Raw genomic sequence first — 26,434 nt, 5'->3', positions numbered from 1 at the left:
TGTCAGATGACCCAGCGATGAAACAGAAAATAACTGTGACATCATCGTAATTTATTGAAAAATCCTCAGGAGTTTTATAAATAAAACTCTCTTTACATATAATCTCTACTTTCTACTACCTCAGTACCATGTAATGAGCTTCTTAGGTATAACCACCGTAGAATTCTTTCAAGAATTACAAGGTCTGTGAGACTTCCTTGGTGGCACAGTGATTAAAGAATCCGCCTCCAATGCAGGGGACTCTTGTTCGATCCCTGGTCCAGGAAGATCCCACATGCTGCAGAGCAACTAAGCCCATGTGCCACAACTACTGAGCCTGCATGCCACAGCTACTGAAGCCCGCGCACCTAGAGCCCATGCTCTGCGACAAGAGAAGCCACCGCAATGAGAAGCCCGTGCACTGCAATGAAGAGTAGCCCCGCTCACAGCAACCAGAGAAAGCGCACGCGCAGCAACAAAGACCCAACGCAGCCAAAATAAAGAAAATTAATTAATAAAGTCGAAAAAAAACCCAGGGCTTCCCTGGTGGTTCAGTGGTTGAGAGTCCGCCTGCCGATGCAGGGGACACGGGTTCGTGCACCGGTCCGGGAAGATCCCACATGCCGCGGAGCGGCTAGGCCCGTGAGCCATTCCGCTGAGCCTGCGTGTCCGGAGCCTGTGCTCCGCAATGGGAGAGGCCACAACAGCGAGAGGCCCGCGTACCGCAAAACAAACAAACAAACAAACAAACAAAACCCCAAACCTTCAATGGCTCTCATTACACGCAAGATGAAGTCTGAAAAGTCTTTGGTGATTTGCCTCTGACTCATTTTTTCCAGCCTCTCTCATCCTTGGCCACTCCTCCAAGAGCACTGTTGTCATTCTACAGTGACGATGCTTTCTCTTGCACAGGCTGGAAAGTCCAATCCCTAATTTTCACCCCATAATCTCCTTACCTATCTTCAAGACTTAATTTAGGGAGCACCTTTTCTCTAAAGCTTACATCAGTTACCAAAGCTGAGTTTATTTATTCATTTAACAGGGAATTCACTGAGTGCCTATGTTATGCCAGAAACTGCTTTAGGGGTTGGTGCTGCTGTCATCAAGGTAGAGACCAATTTCTTATTCTCAATATTACAGAATAGTGTCGGGGAAATGGGTAGATGAAAGGACTTTCATATAATAAAGGAATATGTAATAATAAGTAAATTATAAGTAAATAAATGAGCAAAAAAAATAAATAAGAGGATTTCATATGATGCTACAAAAAATAATAAGAAATAAAAAGGCAATATAACAGAGAATAGGGGAGAGTTAAGTGTGGCAGTGTGTTAGACAGAACTGTGAGACCCCAAAGATGTCCACACTGTAATCCTGGGAATCTGTGACCATGTTATTTTACGTGGCAAAAGGGATGTCGCAGATGTGATTAAGATTAAGAACGTTGGGGGCTTCCCTGGTGGCGCAGTGGTTGAGAGTCCGCCTGCCGATGCGGGGGACACGGGTTCATGCCCTGGTCTGGGAGGATCCCGCATGCCGTGGAGTGGCTGGGCCCGTGAGCCATGGCCGCTGGGCCCGCGCGTCCAGAGCCTGTGCTCCGCAGTGGGAGAGGCCACAGCAGTGAGAGGCCCGCGTGCCGCAGAAAGGAAGGAAGAAAAGAAAAGAAAAAAAAGATTAAGAAGGTTGATATGGGGAGATTATGCTGGATTATTCAGGTGCATCCAGTCTAATCACAAGTCCTTAAAAAAGGAGAACATTTCCCAGCTCTGGTCAAAGTGTGAGGGGAGAAGAGAAAGAGAGAGAGAATGATGATTAATAAAGGGGGAAAGGATGTAACATTGCTGGGTTTTTTTTTTTTAATAAATTTATTTATTTATTTATGGCTGTGTTGGGTCTTCGTTTCTGTGTGAGGGCTTTCTCCAGTTGTGGCGAGTGGGGGCCACCCTTCATCGTGGTGCGCGGGCCTCTCACTGTTGTGGCCTCTCCCGTTGCGGAGCACAGGCTCCAGACGTGCAGGCTCAGTAGTTGTGGCTCACGGGCCTAGCCGCTCTGCGGCATGTGGGATCTTCCTGGACCGGGGCACAAACCCATGTGCCCTGCATTGGCAGGCGGATTCTTAACCACTGTGCCACCAGGGAAGCCCCAACACTGCTGGTTTTGAGGATGGAAGAAAGGGACCGTGAGCCAAAGATTTCCTAGAATCTGGAAAAGACAAGGAAACAGATTCTCACCAAGGTTGTTCCGAAAGAAACGGCCCTGCTGATGTTTGACACCTGTGAGATGGGTGTTGGACTTCTGACCTACTGAACTGTAAGATTATAAATTCATATTGTAGGAATATTACCCAGCCATAAAAAGAAACAAATTGAGTTATCACTTTGTTATTTGTAATGAGGTGGATGGACCTAGAGTCTGTCATACAGAGTGAAGTAAGTCAGAAAGAGAAAAACAATACTGTATACTAACACATATATATGGAGTCTAAAAAAAAAAAATGGTTCTGAAGAACCTAAGGGCAGGACAGGAATAAAGACGCAGATGTAGAGAATGGACTTGAGGACATGGGGAGGGGAGAGGGTAAGCTGAGATGAAGTGAGAGAGTGGCATGGACATATATACACTACCAAATGTAAAATAGATAGCCAGTGGGAAGCAGCCGTGTAGCACAGGGAGATCATCTCGGTGCTTTGTGACCACCTAGAGGGGTGGGATAGGGAGACGCAAGAGGGAGGGGTTATGGGGATATATGTATATGTACAGCTGATTCACTTTGTTATACAGCAGAAACTAACACACCATTGTAAAGCAATTATACTGCAATAGGATGTTAAAAAATAAATTCATATTGTTGAAGCCACTACGTCTGTAAACTGATGCAGTTAGCTACTTAAGACCAGTTGGTCAGGGATGCTTTCACTGAGGAGGAATACTTGAGTTGAGATCAAAATATAAGAAGAAGCCAACGTTGTGAACCTCATGGGAAAAAGAATCCAGGCAGAGGGAAGTATAGGTCCCTGGAGCAGTTGGAGCAGACTTGGCATGCTTTACAATAATGGTGAAGGCCAGTGTGACTGGAACATGTCATGAGTGGGAGCCCAGGATGAGATCAGAGGTACAGGCAGACACCGGGCCACTGAGAGCCTTTTGCTGCTATATCTACCACTGTGGCACTTTCATCACCCCAGCTTACACCTAAGGAGACCCCTCATTACACTTGAGTCCCTTGAGATCCTTAACAGCAGGGACTGCTCCCATTCATCTCTGACACCCAACACAAAGTAGTTGTAGTGGTTCAAACATAGCAAGTCACAAATGTATAGCTGTGGGGTCGATGTTTGAGATTCTTTAGAAAAAGAGAACAATAGTAAGATTAATCTCTGTTGTTTTGGAAATACCCGCACTTGGGAGCTCCCTGAGTTTTAATTTCTTCTTGCTTGTCATCATTTGGGTAACCATTTTATGGTACATTAAGGGAAAATGATCTATGTTGGTCTGTGAACTAAAAAGCAGAAATTCAGGTGATAAAATTGTTGACTGGGGTCCTTAGTGGAAATGTTTTCAACACTGTTATCATAATCAGGTATATTTATAGCTTAAAAAAGGAAGTATCCCTTGTGTGTTTATAGGATGAAGAATTTTCCTAATAGTTAAATCTATTTTGGAAAACAAAGTGGAGATACATGCATTCCATTACTGCAAGCAAGAATTTGTAGAAAGCCTATTTTGTGCCAGAAGCTTATCTCGTGCAAGCCCTGTGCCACCCCACTGAGGTCGGTGCACTTATCATTCCTGTTTCACAGATGGCAAACTCAGCCACAGCGGGGATAAGTGACATGACCAAGGAGACAGTGCTATCCAAGGAACCATGACCCCAGGCCTCTGGCTCCAGAGATTACACTCTTAAATACCAGACTACATCCTTCCCATCCCTCAAGGAAGAGGCAGAATTAGGAGTTAAACTTTAAGCCTCTCAGGAAAAATGTCAGAGAGCTGTGAATGGTAAATTTAAAGGTTTCTAAAATTTCAACTATACTACAAGTCATTGTTTTCCTCTCCGTAGTTACTGCCTGGATTAAAGATCATCAAAGAACCCCTTTTAAAATATACTTTTGATGGAGCAAAAGAGGGTAGGCCTAAGAAGGCATACCTTTCCTGAAACTGTCTGCTAAAAACTAATTAGCTTGTTTTCTAACATTATGATCATAAGGAGAAAATGCAGCTGCTTTTGTCACTGTGATGGATGGCATAAAATATTTTGAATTTAGATAATTTATTTTATTTTTTATTTTTACAATTGAACTGCCATCCAAGACAGTTCCAATTTGTGATGTAATCTCCAAAGATTTGTTTTTTGTCTCTAATTTGAAGGAGTCTGGCAATATCTCTGCTTCAGATGGGTAGTTTATATATTTAACCAGTCAATGCTAAATTACTTTCAACAAAATTAATTCAGGCTGCCACTATCATTGAAGATAATATATATATATATATAGATAGATAGATAGATAGATAGATAGATAGATAGATAGATAGATATAGTCTCTGCTGGTTCAGTTGCCTAAGATGTCCTAGATCAGTTTGAAGAAAATAAATAGAATAAGTAAAATCAACACATGAAAATAAATAACTTCATTTTTAATTTTTTCTATATGTACAGTACTCCCATTCATTAGTTATTCTATTTAAATTATAATGAATTGCCACAGGAGGATGGATGTCTTTTGAGATTGGGTCTGCTCTGTGGATGAAACTAAAGGCTAGAAATGAAAAAAAAAAAGTTATTGAGTTCTCTTATTGATTCACTGGATAAATTATATTGCATCTTATTTGTTTGTCCAGCCACTGATACAAGAAGGTGCCTTAGTTCATTTGTGCTGCTATAACAGAACACCATAAACAACGGAAATTTATTTCCCATAGTTCTGGAGCCTGGGAAGTTTAAAATCAAGGTGCCAGTAGATTTGGTGTCTGGTGAGAGCCTGCTTCTTGGATCCCAGGTGGCCATATTGCTGTGTCCTCACATAGCCGAAAGGGAAAGGTAGATAGATCTCTGGGGTCTTTTTCATAAGGGCACTAATCCCATTCATGAAAGTTCCACTCTCTGACCTAATCACCTCAAAGTTCCCACCTCCAAACCCATTATTGGGGATTAGAATACAACATATGAATTTGGGGGGAGTCACAAACGTTCAGTCGATAGCAAAGGGTAACAGGAAACTCTTGTGAATACTACTTACCTCCCTGATAGTCATGCTTCTTAACAGTACCAATTGATTCATCAAATTCTCACTGCATACCAGGCACCGTCCTGGATATGGGTGGAGTCGCAAATACAAATCTCATGTAAATCTTGATCTTAAAACACATACTACAATAGTGTAATAGTATAAATTTAGACTATAATAATATTAGTTTAAATATATACTATAAGTATAAAATATAGTATCATAGAAAAGCTGTCATTATAGTGATGGCATATACATGTTATTCCTTTTTTTTTTTTTTTTTTTTGTGGTACACGGGCCTCTCACTGTTGTGGCCTCTCCCCTTGCGGAGCACAGGCTCCAGACGCACAGGCTCAGCGGCCATGGCTTACGGGCCCAGCTGCTCCGCGCATGTGGGATCTTCCCGGACCGGGGCACGAACCCGTGTCCCCTGCATCGGCAGGCGGACTCTCAACCACTGCGCCACCAGGGAAGCCCTACATGTTATTCTTACGTGTCCTTTGAAACCTAAATCTAAAGCTATCTCCTCAGTGAAGCTTCCCCTGACGTCCCCAGGCTGAGTAAGCTGTCTATCCTCTGTGCACACATGATTTGTAAATTGAGTTTCTGTAATTCATCTGTATTAATACAGTGGATACTTATCTCTCTTCCTGAATTTAAAGCTCTGTGGAGAAGGGAGTGTGTCTCAGTCCTCTTTGTACCTCTACCTTGACTAGGCCAAAGGAAGATGGCCATGGTGTTTGTTAAATAAGTAAATAAATGAATCAATAAAGGATGCAAAGTAGCAAGAGTATTTGAGGAGAGTAGAGGAAATAATAGGAGAGGGGCGAGATCATGGGGAGCTTTGAGTTCTGGGCAACAGAAATCAGGAGAAAAATTGTGATACAATGAAAAGAGCATGAACTGTCATAAAACCTTCGGCAAGGGCTTCCCTGGTGGCGCAGTGGTTGAGAGTCTGCCTGCCAATGCAGGGGACACGGGTTCAAGCCCTGGTCTGGGAAGCTCCCACATGTCACGGAGCAGCTAGCCCCGTGAGCCGCAATTGCTGAGCCTGTGCTCCGCAACAAGAGAGGCCGCGATAGTGAGGGGCCCACGCACCGCGATGAGGAGTGGCCCCCACTTGCCACAACTAGGGAAAGCCCTCACACAGAAACGAAGACCCAACACAGCCATAAATAAATAAATAAAATTAAATTAAAAAAAAAAAAACCTTCAGCAAGGTAAGAATAATAGCTAACTTTTTTTTTTAGAATAGCTGACTTTTATTGAGTGTTTATTTACATGCCAAGCAGTGTTCTAAGTGCTTTATGTACATCATTTTAACTATTCCTCACATTAAGTAAGTCCAATTATTCCCGTATTACAGAAGAGGAAACTGAGGCCCAGAGAGGTCATTAATTCCACAAGATGGCATAGCTAGCAATGGTGAAGCCAGAATTTAAATGTAGACATTCTAATTACTATTTTAGAGCTACCTCTAGTTAGCTCTATCTGGGGAATATATCTAAGCCTTATTTTTTTTCTTTAAGATGGGATCTGCAGGACCTATCTTATGAGAATGTTATCATAATTTAATATAATAAAGTATAAACTGTCTAGTATAGTACACAGCAAAGTCTATGTCAATAAAAAAACATGTTATTTCCTCCCCTCTTCATCAGCCAAAAGTTTTAAAACAACAGGTTTTTGAGCAGGATATATAACAATATTAGAACCATGCTTCTCATGAATTGCATTGAGGAAGACTTGGACTTATTTCCTTGGACCAGGTTAGCATTGGAACATCCACTGGGAAACTATGAAACAGAATTACAGGAATACTAGAGGGTAGAGCGTCCAAGAGACCATTAAAAGGGTCAGTCTGATCTTTGGCATATTTGTTGACTGGTTCTATAAAAATGCAGGAAAACTTAACAAATACTGTTTATGTAATAAGAGTGAAGTTGGTGAGCCTCAAATTTGCACTGAAGTCTCAGGGGAGTCTGAATTTAGTGGGAATATCATTATCAGTCACTTCCACTTAAATACTGTGCCTACTTAATCAGTCAGACAAAGAGGGCAAATCAACATGGTTCCCTTTAGACCTTAAAATGAAAACCTTCTACTTAGAAGAATTCAGAGTCACCACAGCAGTTATGTTCTTAATGCTGTAGTAGAACATGTAAACACCCAACCATGGAGATCATGTAGAGGCTCAGGAAGTAAGTGAGGAAAAGTGTCATCTCTGATCCTCTCTATTTTTCCTAATATTGTCCAGATTGCTTTAGTTTTGTTCTGGTCTCTTAAAAATGTTGAAAGAATCTTCAGTCTTTAAAAAGGCAGATTTTACATACAATTTATAAATTAGATACAGATATAAAGGACTCTCCCACCCCGCCAAAAAAAAAATCACTATGTCAATTCACATACCACTGGGAAAATAATCAGTTAAAGTGAGTCAGCCAGATGATTGGTACCTCAATATGATCAATATCTTTAAGCCCTGAATTCAGAGTTCTTGTAGTCTAAGGCAATTTTGTATGCAGATGCTAAATACGTATTACCTGGGTTTTCTTAAATCCTATCTGTACAACTGAGTACTCACCTCTTCCTGCTCAGCTATGTGGAAGTTAACTACTAGATTTCTACATAAATTATCTTAGGTGGACCTAGGTTGTCTTTGTTTTGTTTGTTCGTTTTCTGACATTCTGTTAATTTCTTTAAATTGTTTAGATAAGATACTGCCTTTCCATGCTTGTTTGATCAGATAACAACCTAACTGCAGAATTGCTTCTTAGTGTTATCTAAATCAAAATCAACTTGGCAGCTAACTTATAATTTCCCATTGTTAGTGCCCCACAAGCCACCAAGCTTCTTTCTTGTGGTATACTGAAATGAATGGATGAAAGTCTTTTTCTTTATTTTTCCACCATATGTTGCTCCAATCACAGCTTGGTGAGTGTGTGTTGACAATCTAAATAACTTAAAATATGTTGTAATAGTTAATTTTATGTGTCAACTCAGCTGGGCGACTCTGCCCAGATATGTGGTCAAACGTAATTCTGGGTGTTTCAGCAAGTGTGTTTTGGATGAGATTAACACTTAAATTGGTGGACTTTGAGTAAAGCAGATTGCCCTCCATAATGTGGGTAGGCCTCATCCAATCAGTTGAAGGCCTGAATAGAACAACAGGCCAACCTTTTCTGAGCAAGAGGGAATTCTACCAGCACTTGGCCTGAGGACTTAGACTGCAAGATTGGCTCTTCCGTGATTTTCTAGCCCAATGGCCTTTAGACCTGCATTGCAATGTTGGTTCTTCTCGTCTCCAGTCTGCTAACCTACCCTGTAGTTTTGGACTTGCCAGCATCTGTAAACATGAGTCAATTCTTTAAAATAATTCTCTTTATATTTATATACACATTCTATTGATTCCAACTCTCTGAGAAACCCTGACCAATACATAGGCATTCTGTAATTTTTTATTAAACAGTCAAAGAGTAGAACTTTTTGGTAGCAAAATGTATATTACTGTTGTCAAATTTGTTCTTAATGCAAAACCAAATGATTCGTTTTCTTTCTTTTGTCCATTCAGTTGTGTTTTGATTTATTTATTTTTTAATGATATTTTCTTATATTTAAATAATTAACATCAATTTTCAAGTAGTTCTTTTTATTATTACAATATTCTATCTTCCTATTTATAGCCACCTTTACTAAACTCACCATTCTGCTACATAATTTAAAAATCTACGTTTATATGTATTAGAGATGAATAACAGTTAACGCAATAAATTACGTATTAGCCTCAAATTTCTCACTGAGAATACCTCTAAGGGATGGGATAAGAAATGCGGAATATTGAGTAGCTGCTGGTGCCCTTTTGGAGAAGAAAATGCTGAGCCAAAGTCTTACAGTGCAGCTTCTTGGCATCTGATTTTTGTTGCTGAAAAAGTGCTTAAGACTGTTTTAAGACCACATAAGACCAACTATGGTCTTGTGGGGGATGCTTCTATTTACCAAAAGAAATCCCTGCAGAGACCAGTTGACCTATGTATACAGAGAAGTAGACTTCTGAAGGCAAAAAATCCACGTATCTGTGATTACAGGGGGCAGTCTTGGTGATTGGGTATATCATCTCTCAGTACTTCTCAAGCTAGAGTACTAAAGTATTCCATGGATATATGGGAAACTATAGGATAAATGTAGTCCAGTTTTCCAGAGTCAATTTTTCAGCTTTATTGGAAACATTAATAAAAGCACATGGCCAGTAAGTTTAAAATGTTATTTCTTTCAGTTTTTTATAGCTACAGAAAGTTTATTAGTGGTTACTAGGGGCTGGGGCATGGGGGGGTTGGGGAGTGACTGATAACAGGTGTGAGATTTCTTCAAAATTAATTCATAGTGAAACAAACATAAATATATTACGGACCAGAATGCAAAACCTGCACAAATTTTACAAAATTGCTAAGGAAGACTTTACAGATACGTGGCTTCCAGTGGATTCCTAATCATCATGTTTCCCAGTATGAGTTAAGATTTGATTCTCTATTGCCCACAGCAATACAGCTTTTTTTTTTAACTTATTTATTTTACTTATTTACTTTTGGCTGCATTGGGTCTTCACTGCTGCATGTGGGCTTTCTCTAGTTGTGGCGAGCGGGGGCTACTCTTGATTGCGGTGCGTGGGCTTCTCGTTGCGGTGGCTTCTTTTGTTGCGGAGCACGGGATCTAGGCGCCTGGGTTTCAGTAGTTGTGGTGCACCGGCTTAGTTGCTCTGCAGCATGTGGGATCTTCCTGGACCAGGGCTCGAACCCGTGTCTCCTGCATTGGCAGGTGGATTCTTAACAACCGTGCCACCAGGGAAGTCCAGCAGTACAGCATTGATTAAAAACAGTTTCAAAAATATGGTCTTGGAATAGACTGGCTTTAGGAAACAACAAGTATTGAAGAAAAGAGGAGAGGATGAGCTCCATTTGAGAGATCCCTTTTCCTTCCTTGAATTAAAAGTGAACTAACTCTCCCAAAGAAGAGGCAATAGAAAGCAGGAGCTATGAACAGAGAGTTTTTTTTTTCTTTTTGGACAGACAGTTTTAATGACACAACTGTTTTGTTTTATAGTTCCTTTTCCCATGAAAGCCCCTTTTTGGTAAATGTTATTACTACAGTCTCTATTTTAGTTCTCATTTTAAGAGCTACTATTTATTGAGAACTTCTAATTCTAGGTCTGTATGTGGGTTTTGGTATTTACTCCTTTCAACAGCTCCACGAGGCAGACATAATAAATAACCTAGTAGATGGTATGGATTTGCCCTCAGGTCTCCAAAGCTGGTTGTTTGGGTACATCACCACTTTTTGGCTCCCTCTATTCTTGCTATCCTGGTTTAACCAGCAAAGCACATTTACTGGGCAGTAGACACGTCAAGGGTGAAAGTATTCACATTCAGATAATACTGTGCTGTTGTTTTCAAAGCAGTCCATGTTTCATGAGCCTGCAACAAGAGGAAACTCAAGTCACGATCTCTGAGTATTTAGAACACATGTTGCATCAATTATTCTGATTATCATGCAGGTATTCTTAAAAGACTGAGAGAAATACAGTGGAATAATAATACTGAGTAAGGTTTGGTTTTCACACTTTTAGTGACCTGTTTACTTCAGTACTCAAATGTTTTGGAGTATGTGAGGGGCCACAGTCTGAACAAATGTAGTAGGGTCTTGTTACGTTATGGTGTCTGTCAGTTGATTACAGCAATGGTCTACAATTATAGGCAGGAGTGTACTTGAAAATTTCAATATTCCATAAAGAAGACACAGTCTACCAGCTTATGTAATTATTTAATTTGCTGAATAAACAAATGTCTTGTTTTAATACTTCTACATGATACCTGTTGGAGAAAAACAGGTATAAAACTAAATGCATTATTCAAGCTGGTGGTTTTCATCAACAAATGCTAAGCAGAAACTGATCCTTGTGGATGAACTAAAACCCAGCCAAGCAGAATAAGGATAGAACCCAGGCCCCAGAAGAACAAGGACTTCAATTTCTTTATGACATTATACAACCCTCATGCCTGGTGATAGTGAGAGCCTGATACATGTGAAAAGAAAGAAGAATAAGGGAAGGAATTAATTAATTTATTAATTGTACATTTTTGTTTTCTAAGTTGCTAAATTGTAGAGGGAAATCATGAATAATTGAAATTCTCAGATAATTCAGCAGTTTCGTTTTACCCGGAGTTTCAATGTCATCTTCCATCAAAAAGGTAAGCACAACACAGCAAAAATTAATTAATTAATTAATAAACTCCTACCCCCAACATCTTCTTTAAAAAAAAAAAAGAGAGAGAGATGGTGTGTATGTATAACTGAATCACTCTGTTGTACACCTGAAACTAACACAACATTGTTAATCACTGTACTCCAATATAAAATAAAAAGTTTGAAAAATAAAAAAATTAAATTAAAAAAATAAAATAAAATAAAAAGAGAGATGGTGAAAGGCCATTTGTTTCTAATGCAAATACCTGATCAGCCAGTGTGTTTCCCCATGTATTCAGACTGTGGTCTGGGTTCCAGTAATCCTGAAAATATATGTGTCTTTTGAGATGTAGGAACTGGTTTGATGGGTCCTCCAATAAAAATGGTGCTCCCAACGCTCCTGTAATTGAGTCCAAAAGCACAGCATCTCTTAAGGCAATGTTTTACATTTCAGTGTTTCCTCTTAAAGAGTGTCCTTTTAAAGCAGCTGTGATCTTTGGGAGGATGGACAACTGAGAAGGAAACTCTGGAAAAGCTATGCCCTGGGGGAGAAGTCTGCTCCTCAGTCCTTTGGCATCATTGTACTGTCACAACCCTATGTGACCTGCATATCATACAGCATGAAAACCAGTGCTGTGTGGTGGTGGAGAAGATTTTCAGAATTTCTGTTCATGCATGGGAGCCTGCAGACTTAAATTCAAATTTCAGCTCTGTCACTTTTTTAGGCAAGTTGCTTAGTTTCTCTGAGCTCTAGATTTCTTGTCTATAAAGGGTACAACAATAATAAAAACAATAATAACATAGTAAGACAATAACAGCCTTACTATAAGGATTGCATACATTAATACATATAAACCACTTGGCTCAAACCTGGAAGTCTACAATCTTATTCTTGCTTTCCTAGCCTTCCAAAATAGAACATATCTTTCATTTTGAAGTAGACTGACCCAAATCTGACACTGTAGTTAAAATTGTTAACATTGATAGAGCCTTCTTTAAATCAAACAGGCTTGCATTTTCTATCTTCTTCCCACTCTAGAATTAAGAAAAAAAATAATTTTTAAAACCCATACTTCTTTAGGATCTTGAAATTTTAACAGTCTGTATTGTGCTTTCATTCTTTTTTTTGCAGTATGCGGGCCTCTCACTGTTGTGGCCTCTCCCGTTGCGGAGCACAGGCTCCGGACACGCAGGCTCATTGGCCATGGCTCACGGGCCTAGCCCCTCCGCGGCATGTGGGATCTTCCCGGACCGGGGCACGAACCCGTGTCCCCTGCATCGGCAGGCGGACTCTCAACCACTGTGCCACCAGGGAAGCCCTGTGCTTTCATTCTTAAAAAAAATGCAATCACGTTCAGAGTTGTAACTTGAATCAATATAAAGGAAGAACATACTCCTGACTTATTCATGATAACAATATAATCTGTTCATTGCTTGTGATAAAGAAGCATTTATTAAGAATCTAATTGTAAGTAATGTTACATTAGACACTCTACATCTTCATCATTAACAAGCCTTCATTGACCAATAATCTCTATAGATCAGGGTTACAGTGAGTTTGCTATAAGATATGAAACCTCCCTTCTATAGGAGAGGGGATGAAGGGTCCAAGATACAAAATAAAACAAGGCAACACAGGATTTGATTGTGCTAAGGGAGCTTAGGAGAAGGTGTTGATATGAAGCATTGGAGCACTGGAGCACAAGCAGACATTTTCATGGTCAGGGAAATTGCTTAGCCTATTCCTTGAAGAAAAGAATATATTTAGCATAATGGGAGAAGGGGCAAGTCTGTTAATTTGAAGCTGAAAGAATGATGTGAACAAAGGTATGACATTAGGAATCTAAAGACCAATGTCTGAAAACAATGGTTAGAGGTGGCTGGATTAGAGTTTTAAATAAATAAATAAGTAAATAAGTAAGTAAATAAATAAATTAGTTAACATTTATTGAGCATTATGCTGAATGTTTTACCTGAATTACCTTATTTAATACAACAAACCTAAGAAGTGGTACTGTCTAATTTATTATGTAGACAAGGAAACTAAGGCACAGAAAAGTTACATAATATGTTCAAGGCTACAGAGCTAGTGGGAAGGGGAGATGGAATTCTCTCTTCAGAGCCACTGCACTATATTATTACTAAGAGAGAGGAATGCTTGGGGCCAGATAACAGTAACAGTAATTATACAAATATTTTGTATTTACAGAAAAAAGGAAATAATCATTCTTTACACATTCCTTATGATCTCATGCTTCCCCAAGCTTGGCCTTGAGCTCTAAGCAGCATTCTAGTTATCAGCTCTATTATTTCTAGTTTAATTTGTCAATCTAGTCAGCTCTAGTTCTAAACAGGTATTGAAAATGACAGCCTCTCTGGATATTATACATCAATCAAGCTGCCTCTGGGTGCAAAACACTGTACTACTAATGGAGGATTGAAAAATGACTCAGGGGACTTCCCTGGTGGCGCAGTGGTTAAGAATCCGCCTGCCAATGCAGGGGACACGGGTTCAAGCCGTGGTTCGGGAAGATCCCACATGCTGCAGAGCAGCTAAGCCCGTGCACCACAACTACTGAGCCTGCGTGCCACAACTACTGAAGCCCGCCGACCTAGAGTCCATGCTCTGCAACAAGAGAAGCCAATGTAATGAGAAGCCCGTGCACCACAATGAAGAGTAGCCCCCACTCGCCGCAACTAGAGAAAGCCTGCATGCAGCAACAAAGACTGAATGCAGCCAAAAATAAATAAGAAAATAAATAAATTTTTAAAAAAAGAAAAAAGGAGAATGACTCAGATGTATTGTCCATTTATAAAAAGTTAGCAATTTTATTTATTCAATGATCTAAAAATAAAAAGCAAATGTCAACTTCAGAAGATAATAGTAACAGATGCCAGAAGTAATACTGACCCGCTGCTAGGTAATCTAATCAGTATAATCAAACTAGCATGTCTGTGGAAGCTATCCTCTAAGATGACCCCCAAAGATCACTGCCTCCTAGTATTCCTATCCTGTGTTGTCCCCTCTTTCACTTAGTAGGGTTGACATGTATAACCACAGGATACTGAGGCAATGACAGTGTGTGATTTCTGTGGCTAAAACATAAAAGACATTACAGCTCCTGCAGTGCCCCACTCTTGGATCACTTGCTCTAAAGGCAGTCAGCTGCCATGTGAGAGGGCACTCAAGCAGCCCTGAGGGAGAGGCCCCCATGTCAAAGAACTGAAGTGTCCCACCAACAGTAATGTAGGTGAACCACCTGGGAATCTAATGCTTTTGCTCCAGTCAAACCTAAAGAAGACTACAGCCCCCATTAATGTCTTTACTGCAACCTCATGAGAGATCCTAAGTCAGAACCTAAGACACTTCCAAATTGCTGACCCTTAGAGACTGTGAAATAATAAGTGTTCATTGTTTTAAGCTGCTAAGGTATGGGGAAATTAGTTATGCTGTAGTAGATAACTAACACAATGCATTATAAGCACTAACAAATGTCAAGGTAAACTGTTAATCACCAGAGTTGAGACTAGGATGAAGTGAGGTCAGTAGGGCATAAAATATAAGAAGGAATTAACTCACATAGAAAATGAACTTATGGTTACCAAAGGGGATAGCAGGGGGGATGGAGGGGCAGAGAGATAAAACAACAAAGACCTACTGTTTAGCACAGGGAACTCTACTCAGTAGCTTGTAATAACCTATAATGGAAAAGAATCTGAAAAAGAATATATATATGTATAGCTGAATCACTGTGCTGTACACTTGAAACTAATGCAACATTGTAAATGAATCATACCTCAATTAAAAAAAATACAAAAAAGAAGGAATTAACTGTTAAGGTTATACAAATTTTGTGCCATAAGACCTCCACTTGCCTCACCCTAGTTCCTACTCTGAAAATCATCATTGCATGGAAAGACAAACAATAATCCTTGCCACTAAGGAACTCACATTATATTCAGAGTTTTAAAATAATTATAAAAAGATCTATTGTGACTAGGTATCTGAAGGGGGAGTGATTAATTCCAATACTGGCAGGAAGACCTCACAGAGAAGTTGGTTTTGAGTTAACCTTCAAAGGATGTAAAGTTTCCACAGCCAGGAGGAAGGGAGTGGAAGCAAAGAGCATACATGTCAGGCTGAGGAAGCCTGGAGAGCCGAGGCACAGAGGAGCAGAGTAAGGCACGTGTTCAATGACCCTCGCTTTGCCCATGTGATTGAAAGGTAGGGTTGTTTGTGGTGTAGATGTGTCAGAGGTTATGTTGGAAAGATGAGCTGGAGCTCCATTTGGAAGGATTATTGCCATCATACCAAGGAGTTTGGACTTTATAAATAATTATCATTTCTGAACAAGAAAATGATAGGATAGATATACTTTTAAAATTGTTGTTTTATTGTGATAAAATATACATAACATAAAACTTACCATTTGAACCATTTTTCTGGGGTTTTATCTTGTTCCTTCATCTGGTACATAGCCCTCTGCCTTTTCATCTTGTCTGTCTTTCTATGAATGTGGTTTTTGTTCCACAGGCTGCAGGACTGTAGTTCTTCTTGCTTCTCTGAACCCCCTTTTTTTTTTTTGCGGTACGGGGGCCTCTCACTGTTGTGGCCTCTCCCGTTGCGGAGCACAGGCTCCGGATGCGCAGGCTCAGCGGCCATGGCTCACGGGCCCAGCCGCTCCACGGCATGCGGGATCTTCCCGGACCGGGGCACGAACCTGTGTCCCCTGCATTGGCAGGCGGACTCTCAACCACTGTGCCACCAGGGAAGCCCTGAACCATTTTTTATTGTACAATTCAGTGGCATCAAATATATTCACAGTGCTATGCAACCATCACCACTATCTCCAGACTTCATCATCCCCAGTAGAAACTCTGTACCCTTTAAACAATAACTCCCATTACCCTCTCCTCCAGGCCCTTGTAACCACCATTTACTTTCCGTCTCTATGAATTTGCTTATTCTAGGTACCACAAGTAAGAGGAGCCATGCAACCTTTGTCCTTTTGTGTCTGACTTACTTCACTTAGCATAACATCTTCAACGTTTACCCATGTTGTAGCATAGGCCAGCATTTCATTCCTTTCTAAGGCTGAATAATATTGTGTATGTATATGCCAACGTTTTGTTTATCTATTCACAGATTAACCTTTGCAAAGTCCATTGTCAGTATTGTGGAGGACAGGTGGTAAAAGGAAGAGAGCAGAGTGAGATACAAAGTCGATGCTCTTCGAATAGTCCAGATGAGAGATTAGTAGGACCAGAATCAGGTAAGTGATAGCAGGAATGGGAAGACAGGATTGATTTGGAGAGAACAGAAAACTCTCATTCATCTGGGCTGATTTCTCTGGATGAACCAGCATCAAAATTTTGGTTTTACCTGGGATGTGTTAATAGGTGACTTTTCAAATTTCTCTTCATTCTTTTTGAAGAAAATGTGTCAGTTACAGTGCTACATGTTTAATGTAGATTTTTTCTATTAAAAAAAGGGAAACAAAGGTAGTGGCTAGGCAAGTAGACCCAATACCATCAATATCTAATAAATATTTCTAAAAAAACTATGTTTAGAATATAATTTACAGCCACATAAGAAATTACAGTAATTGCTTAAAATGGTGTTACTTGGAATCATCCAAAAGTAAAACCAATATTCTGTACCATAATTATCCTGGTGCATTGTACAATAACTAAGAAAAAAATGCTATTCATAAATCTTAGCAGAGAGGCATGCTTTAAAATATAAGCCATAGCTATTTTAAGCTCTAATAATTCTGTCTTTTGTAAATCTTCTATCTCTTTGCTCATGGAAAATGTTCCATCTCTTCTTCCCCCCACCTCCCAGAACAAAGTTCCTACCTCAGCATTATGCGCCCAACAGGCACCCAATAAATATTAATTGGTGGTGATAACATCACCCATGAGAGAGACAGAAAGCAGTATTTATTATCCTACTTCACAAATGAGAAAATTGATACACAGAGATGAAATGACTCACTCAAGGTCACATAGTAAGTCAGTGGCAGGGCTGGAAATAAAATGGAAGTAATATAGAAGGGCATGCTATTATCCTCTCTGCTTGAGAAATTTTCCCTCCCTTTTTCATTCTGTCTGATCAACCCTGAAAGTTAGTGAGAGCAAGATCAGAGTTTTGTGTTTGTAAGCCTAGATAATACTGCTGGGGATTGAAACTGAACCCTGAGTTTTATTATTCTTTCGGTTTTTAAATATGTGTGTATGTGTGTGTGTGTGTGTGTGTTTTAATGTAGGCAGTATCAGCCAGGTTAGTCTTAAACTTTATAATCATAAGTTGTAAAAAAAATCTTCCTCTCTTCCTTTCCAACTCCCTATATACCCTCCTTGCTTTCATGCTGTATCACAGTCAGTTGTAATAGGACCTGTCAAGCTTCGTCCTATTATCTAAACATTTCTGGAATATCCTCTGCAGAAAAGTCTGTATGACAGAAATAAGGCAGACACTTAAGAGTGTGGAGAGATTTGAGATCACAGCTCTCCCCATGCAAGCCCAGAAGGATCAGAGATCCAGAGTCACTTCTTACTCCTGCATCTCCATTTTATGCTCTGCAAAACAAGGCTGGATCATATGATCTCTTTCAGCTCTAATATTTTGAACTGGAATATATTCATAACAAATAGGTCCTTAACTGAAAATTTCTTTCTCTGTATGGTATTATATCATTGGAAGCATACAGAATATGCTAAATGGGCACAACCCCTACTACTGTCAAGGACTTTACATGCTGAGACTTATTTCTGTCCAAACTGAGACAGACAGAAATAAGTGAAAGGGAAGTCAAAATAGACCTGGCCAATAATTAAAGCAAAACAAATAAAAATGTATTCCCATTAGGCACAAAGAGATGAGTGCCCATCACGGGCTGATAGGCAGTGTGGAAGTAAGGAAGCTATATAATTAGAAGTGGAAAGACTTCCTATATTGCCATCGCCCAGAGGAGGTTGAAAAAGAGTCTTTAAATTTGATAATGAGGAAATGACTGAATAGTCTATATACTATGCTCATGACCGTGAACTGGTCTATATACTATACTCATAACTGTTCCTACTTGTGGTAAGAACCTATACACTGAAAAGATCAGAAAGCCTGATGTGCAACTTAAGACGCAGAATGGAAGGGCAGAGTCTGATGGCAGATTCCTTTTTCTCCCATGCAGAGGGGTCTCATTTAGAGCTCCCTCTTGGTAAATCCAAGAGACATAACTTGGCATGTCCAGCTTATTCTTCCTTTTTCTTCTTGAGAGTGAGCTGCCCTTTCTCAGAACTTGAGGTTCTGGTTCTGCAACCTGAAATCGTATATGAAATTCGCCCAATTCTGGGGTCCCATCACCTGGCCCTGTACATACTTATACTATGCTATATTTTCCTAGTTAGCCTCTCAGTGATAAAGGAAATGGGTTGCTTTACATAATCAACTCTGGTTTATTTCTCAACTTGATCAAAACCAGGACTCAGAAGGGGAGTGTTGTGTGTCAGAAGGTGTCAGAGAATCCAACAGGTGTGTTGTCACAGAGCCTCACTAAGAAACAGGGAAAAAAAAATTAAAAAGAGAGCATAGACCAGGGCACTCAACTAGCAGGAGCTTGTCTTCCCTGGATGGCTGCAACTGTAAACTCCTTCCCTCATGTAACCTTCAATGTCTATGAAGGATTCGATGGGGACAAAAGACACTAGAAGTCTGGCAGATTCACAGGATAGGCCCTCATCTAGCTATTTCCCTTAGGCGCTGGGTGATACTGAAGTTTGTACTGGAGATGGAGATTAGCAGTACAGTCCTGCCACAAGCTCAAAAATACTTAGGAATGGGATTCTGCAAGTAAAGCACTTAGCACTCAGTATAAGCAAGTAAAGAATAATATTTTTTATTTACTATTTTGTTGGACTGAGTCTCCATCCCTGTCCTTAAAATGTTTATGTCTTAAAAAAAAATGAAATAAGTGCCCAGGCAATTATGTGTGCTTATAAATTAAGTACTAAAATAAAGTATAAATGGTCACTAGTAATTAAGTACAAAAAAGGATGGGGAGTAAAGGATATACAGATGTCTTGGAAATATGATAAAATTTTCAAAGATCTCTCTAATTGTTGGAGAAATTTTATAATTTTATGAGAGATTAAAATACGCATGTTTAGGTTCATAGTTTTTGGACTTGGATATTCTCTGCGTTGTAAAGAATTTTCTTTACAAATAATGAAATTGTTATTTTTTTCCTTCCCACTCTAAACTTTAGTCACTGACCCAAAACTTTGTGGCAGAAGACTGAAGAGTTGTATTTTAGTATAATAGATTTTCTCACTTGGCTGCAATTCACATAAAGTTGAGAGAGAGAGAGAGAGAGGAGAAATTTGGGTTGTGAGAGAAAAACTGTGAAGAAGAAAAAGAAAGGATGAAAGTGAACAGAGAAATCAAGAAAAGAAATCAAAGGAAGGAGAGCTGGAAGAAGGGAGGTTACAAAGGTTACAAACGGTGAAAAGCCATGGGAAAAGGGGCAGGGCAAATAGGGGAAGTATAGGCAGAAAACAAAGAGGGTTGATGGAAGCAAACTGGAAAAAAAAAAGATGCTGAACTACAGGACTAGCTTACAAATCCCCATGATTTTATTAAACGGTCTGTTAATAAAACACTTCAAAACTGAACTTTTAACTCGGGAACTTCGGCTTTATTGACGTTACCATTGCCAATGTGTCGAGTACTTTGAAAAGCAAACAGAAACTGGTATTACCTGAGTTTAACTTCAATCTGTTTTAACCCGCTCTCAGTGCACTAACATACACCCACATACGTGCTCACACGCATGGCCATGTAATTCCCTGGGACATAGTTTTGACGCTGGCAGGCCTTTTATTAGTTCTGAATTTTGTGGACAGAGACATCTGTGACTCACAAAAGGCAGCATTTTATATGATTCAATCAATGGTGACCCCTTCTGTGTCACTGCCTATGTGTGTGTGGACGGGATTCCCAACTCTAGAGCCATGACCAATGGTGGCACGTGGGTAGGAAAACAATTTTTCTACAACATCAAGAGTGCTCAGTGAATCTAGTCACAGGCAGTGGCATTTTTTCTCCCACCAAGTTATTTTCCAGTTTACTCTCACTACCCACCTCTTTGACAGCATCAATCAATCTTAAGCCAAAGTGAGTAGGTAAAATTAAGAACAAAATCTTTTTTTTTTTTTATAGTTCCCATCTGGTTAGGTGATGCCTTTCAAAATTGAGTTCTTTTTTTTTTATTTGGTTGTGTCAGGTCTTAGTTGCGGCGGGCGGTAGCTGTGGCATGCAAACTCTTAGTCGCGGCATGCATGTGGCATCTAGTTCCCTGATCAGGGATCGAACCCAGCTCCCCTGCCTTGGGAGCGTGGAGTCCTATCCACTGCTCCACCAGGGAAGTCCCAAGAACAAAATCTTATATAATAAACTAAAACTATATCAGGGAATACAGGCTCTCCGAGGAAGTGGAGGGCTGCAGTGATGACTGAGAAGGTCCATTCCTTCTATGCAGAGAGGAAGGCAAAGGGAAGGATTGGAGGTGCTGACAGTGTTGTGGGGAAGAAAATGTGAGCTTAAAAGCTCTCGTCAAAAACAAACAAACAGGGCTTCCCTGGTGGCACAGTGGTTGAGAGTCCGCCTGCCGATGCAGGGGACACGGGTTCGTGCCCTGGTCCGGGAAGATCCCACATGCTATGGAGCGGCTGGGCCCGTGAGCCATGGCCGCTGAGCCTGCGCGTCCGGGGCCTGTGCTCTGCACTGGGAGAGGCCACAACAGTGAGAGGCCCATGTACAGCACAAACAAACAAACAAACAAAAACAAAAACAAAAACCTTCCAAGACAAAGAGGACTTGGTTACTAACTCTGGTTTGAAAAACAAGAGGTGGAACTATGCTAGAGAAACAGGCCAAAGGCAGTTTATTTCTTCCCCTGTCTAAAACCGGAAGGCATACTTGTACTTTATGGATAGATCTGACCATAAGCCAACAATATGGGCATGAACCCTCAAATTGTTTCATGGATGGGTCAACCCCAAGGACTGCTTTACTTACCCAGTGAAGCACTTTCCAAATATGTGCATTGTCCATATTTCCTCTTTATGAGAAATAGGGCTGTTTCATTTTTAAAAGTGCCCTGTTTCAATACTACAAAACTATGGTAATCAGAACAGCATGGTACTGGCATAAAAACAGGCATATGAGAATAGAGAGCCCAGAAATAAACCCACACACCTTCAGTCAATTAATCTTCGACAAAGGAGGCAGGAATATACAGTGGAAAAAAGACAGTCTCTTCAGCAAGGGGTGTTGGGAAAGCTGGATAGCCACATGTAAATCAATGAAGTTAGTACATTCCCTCATACCATACACAAAAAATAATCTCAAAATGGTTTAAATACTTAAATATAAGACATGATGCCATAAAACTCCTAGAAGAGAACATAGGCAAGACATTCTCTGACATAAATCATAGCAGTGTTTTCTTGGTCAGCCTCCCAAGGCAAAAGAAATAAAAGCAAAAATAAACAAATGAGACCTAATTAAACTTAAAAGCTTTTGCATAGCAAAGGAAACCATAAGCAAAATGAAAAGTCAACCTACAGATTGGGAGAAAATATTTGCAAACAATGCAACCAACAAGGGCTTAATTTCCAAAATATACAAACAGCTCGTACAACTCAATATCAACCAAACAAACAACCCCATCAAAAAATGGACAGAAGACCTAAATAGATATTTCTCCAAAGAAGACATAGAGATGGCCGACAGGCACGTGAAAAGATGCTCAACATTGCTAATTATTAGAGAAATGCACATCAAAGCTACAATGAGGTATCACCTCACACCAGTTAGAATAGCCATCATCAAAATGTCTACAAATAACAAGTGCTGCAGAGGGTGTGGAGAAAAGGGAACCCTCCTACACTGTTGGCGGGAATGTAAATTGGTGCAACCACTATGGAGAACAGTATGGAGGTTCCTTAAAGAACTAAAAATAGAATTACTATATGATCCAGCAATCCCACTCCCGGGCATATATACAGAAAAGATGAAAACTCTAATTCGAAATGATGCATGCACCCCAGTGTTATACAATAGCCAAGACATGGAAGAAACCTAAGTTTCCATCAATGAATGGATAAAGATGTGGTACATACATACAGTGGAATATTACTCAGCCATAAAAAAGAATGAAATAATGCCATCTGCAGCAGCATGGATGGACCTAGAGATTATTGTACTAAGTGAAATAAGTCAGACAAAGACAAATATCATATGATATCACTTATTTGTGGAATCTAAAAAATGATACATGTGAACTTATTTACAAAACAGAAATCGATTCACAGACATAGAAAACAATCTTACGGTTACCAAAGGGGGAAAGGGGCAGAGAGAAATTAAGAGTTTTGGATTAACAGTACTACATATAATGTAGATAACCAACAAGGACTTACTGTATAACACAGGGAACTATATTCAATATCTTGTAATAAACTATAATGGAAAAAAACTCTGAATTTGAATCACTTTGCTATACACCTGAAACTAACACAACATTGTAAATCAACTATACTTCAAAAAAATTAAAAATTAAAATAAAAGTGCCCTGTTGAGGTGGAACAAGTTGGGTTTGGGACTTTTCTTTAAATCAGTACAACGAGGAACTATTCTTGATTATGTCCTGGTTTGACTCTATTTTCTCAGATAAAATCACCCAGCTCCCTAACTTCTGACCTTTTCTTGTGGAACCAATGGCTACCATATTGGCTATATTACATTTTTGGGAGGAGGTCTTGTTGTGTGTTCTGCTGCCTATCTGATGCCTGCATATCCCATACCCGGCAGTGCAGTGACAGAGGGGACAGTTTGTGTGGCAGAAAGAAGAGTTTTGTTCTCAGAAGACCTGGATGTAGAATTTAGATGTATATCTGGCATTGATAATTTTTTTTAAATTTTATTTATTTATTTATTTATTTATTTTTGGCTGCATTGGGTCTTCATTGCTGCACACGGGCTTTCTCTAGTTGCAGCGAGCCGGGATACTCTTCATTGTGGTGTGCAGGTTTCTCACTGTGGTGGCTTCTCTTGTTGTGGAGCACAGGCTCTAGGCTCATGAGCTTCAGTAGTTGTGGCATGCAGGCTCAGTAGTTGTGGTTCACGGGCTCTAGAGCACAGACTCAGTAGTTGTGGCACTCAGGCTTAGTTGCTCTGCGGCATGTGGAATCTTCCTGGACCAGGGCTCAAACCTGTGTCCCCTGCATTGGCAGGCGGATTCTTAACCACTGCACCACCAGGGAAGTCCCTGGCATCGACCGTTGACTGACTGTGTAGCTTGGTCATTTAACTTCTCTAAGCCTCGGTTTCCTCTTTGTATGAGACTCATAACACCTATTTTCAGAGTGATTATGTGAGTTGAAGTAACATATGGAAAGACCCTGACACATAATAAAGATTTAAAATAGTAATATTACTATTTGATGTCTTATTATAGGAGAAGGCAATTCTGGACCTAAATGCTAAAGAGAGGATTTTTGTTTTGTTTTTTTAATCAAATCATGACACTTAGACTTCTAATTGTCTGACCAGGGAATCAGCCCCAATGTGTATAAGTTACTATTTTGGGAAAATCAGTAAAATAATTTGGGGACTCTGCTCATAAATTTAATTACCCGAGTAGGCTCTTCATCATTTTTGGCTTCAGCTTTACCACTAGGGAAATGGATAATGAGATCTTTTCCCTACTTACTTCATATTAAGTTCTAGACAAAAGTAATTTATTAGACAACTAATGTGTAACAGAGAAAACTTTTTTAAATAATAAAAATGAACTTTTAAAAATTGTTGTTTTCTTATGACAAGCAGAAGGGCTCCAGGAAAGTGCAGATGAATAGGCTACATTCTTAAATGAAAAAGGAGGGGGGGAGTGGGTGGGGAAAGAAAAAAGTTGGTTCAAGCTACTGTTTCCTACTTTAGAGCTATGTGATTTAGAAAATGTCAGTTAAACTAGTTTTTAGTGTAACAAATGAATCCGGTTCTAAAGACTGCAGTCCCCTCCTCCTGTAAGCAGTAAAGGATTCTTTCCTGAGATCTGTAGGGTTAATCCAGCAGTGTAAACCTCCCTCTGTCCTTGGATTCTGATCCTCAACTTGTTCTTTCATGAACTTCAACTACTTAATTTTACTTACTTATTTATTTATCAATCAAGTAAAGTTAGTCAAACCAGTCATCTTTATAGGTAGACATATTTTCATCTCATCTGGAGTTAAAGTTAATTCCAACTTGTTTTTAAAGAAAGTCAATGAAAGTCAGTTTACAGAACCATTTTCCTTTTGGCCGTTTTTTTTTTTTTTGTGTGTGGTACGAGGGCCTCTCACTGTTGTGGCCTCTCCCGTTGCAGAGCACAAGCTCCGGACATGCAGGCTCAGCGGCCATGGCTCACAGGCCTAGCCTCTCCGTGGCATGTGGGATCCTCCCGGACCGGGGCACAGACCCGTGTCCCCTGCATCGGCAGGTGGACTCTCAACCACTGCGCCACCAGGGAAGCCCCGGCCGGTATTTTTGACTCTGCAGTGTTCACAGGTGAATGTGGACCAACTGTAGTGCTTTTACCCTTGCGATCATCCACGATCACCCACTCTAAAGTCAGCTGCATGGACAAGCAGTTAAGGCAAAGCATTGTACTGATGGATTATAACCAGCCCCTGACTTCAGTTTACAGTTGCTCCTCAGACACACTCTTAAACTGAGCCAGCCTCACTTACCTCAGCTGGATGTGTGGGCTGTAACTGGGTGTGACTGTATTTGCCTTGATGATAACTTCTTAATAATAACTTGGCTAAAATTTGCTAAATCCTTTGTTTAAACATGTCCTAAATGCAAAGTGCAATACAGATGATTAAAACTCTTTGTTAAAATTATTCATATGCTTAGGAATAAAGGGCTAATCATATGCACATATATATGTGTACACACATATCTAGATTCATACTCTAAATATATATCTATATCTATCTGTGTGTGTATCTCAAGCGAAATACGTATTTCTTTTGCTTGGGTCTCAAGCTTATCATAAAATTAGAAATTTATTCTGATTTAAGCACCTTCATCAGAAGTATTTATAAATTATAAAAATTTAAGCATGAAAATAATTTACACCTTTATAAGTATTTGCAGTTTTGGATACAAAATGACCTCTCAGTTCAATTCAGATATAAGCCACTGAGTTACTGGGTCACTTTGGCAGCAAATCATCTGGCCTTTGGTGCCTTCAGCACTTCTCTGAGCTACAGCTTGCCTAAAAGGTTAATGAATTCACACTCTCAAGGTCCCTTAGGTTTCCACATAATTGTATCATGTAAGTATTACAGTTTATAAAAGACATTGAAAATTTTTCTTTGTTCAAAGAGCACTTCTTTGGAGGTAGCAGTTAAATAGACTTCTTAGCAACAATAACATGTTAATACATAATTAGGAATAGAATGATCGCACATACAATTAACACTAACATGTCCAAAACCACAGCATGACACAATAGTTTGGTTTCCCCAATGCTTTAGAATTGGTCTATGAACAAAACATGTTTGTTCATTTCTTTAAAAAGTCAAAAGGGGTTATCAATCAACCTAACAGTTGTAAAAGACATGGTAAAAAAAAAAAAGAAATAGACTCTTACCTATAAGCAATGTTGAACACAGGGCCACTTGAAGCATTTTATAGGCCATGATTCCTGTTTTGGAAAGAAAAGATTTATTTATTTTAATTTAGACTGAGCAAAGCTTTAGGGCATATGGGGTACTTTACAGGTATATGAAGCATTTGCTGCATACCTGGAGGCCGTATGAGCTGAGACAAGTCAGAGAGGCTGCTGCATGAGATGGCCTTTTTATATAACTCCTACGTTTTTACCCTTTGGACTTTTTGAATTGACTTTTTACAGGCTGTTCTTATATGGGCTGTGTATTTA

General features: G+C 39.7%; 1 protein-coding gene across 1 annotated transcript; it reads right to left on the bottom strand.

Moving 5' to 3' along the window:
* Positions 1 to 10,582: 10,582 nt before the first annotated feature.
* Positions 10,583 to 26,192, bottom strand: LOC308618071 (uncharacterized protein C3orf85; the record flags this gene model as incomplete). Its single annotated transcript, XM_081235467.1, has 3 exons — positions 10,583 to 10,672; positions 11,708 to 11,841; positions 26,144 to 26,192. The coding sequence occupies 3 exons, from the start codon at positions 26,190 to 26,192 to the stop codon at positions 10,583 to 10,585; spliced, it is 273 nt and encodes a 90-aa protein (XP_081091593.1).
* Positions 26,193 to 26,434: the final 242 nt, after the last annotated feature.

Source organism: Mesoplodon bidens, assembly GCF_964165515.1.
Source record: "Mesoplodon bidens genome assembly, chromosome: 5".
NCBI classification, from domain to species: Eukaryota; Metazoa; Chordata; class Mammalia; order Artiodactyla; family Ziphiidae; genus Mesoplodon; species Mesoplodon bidens.
This window is presented reverse-complemented; position numbering and strand designations above follow the sequence as displayed.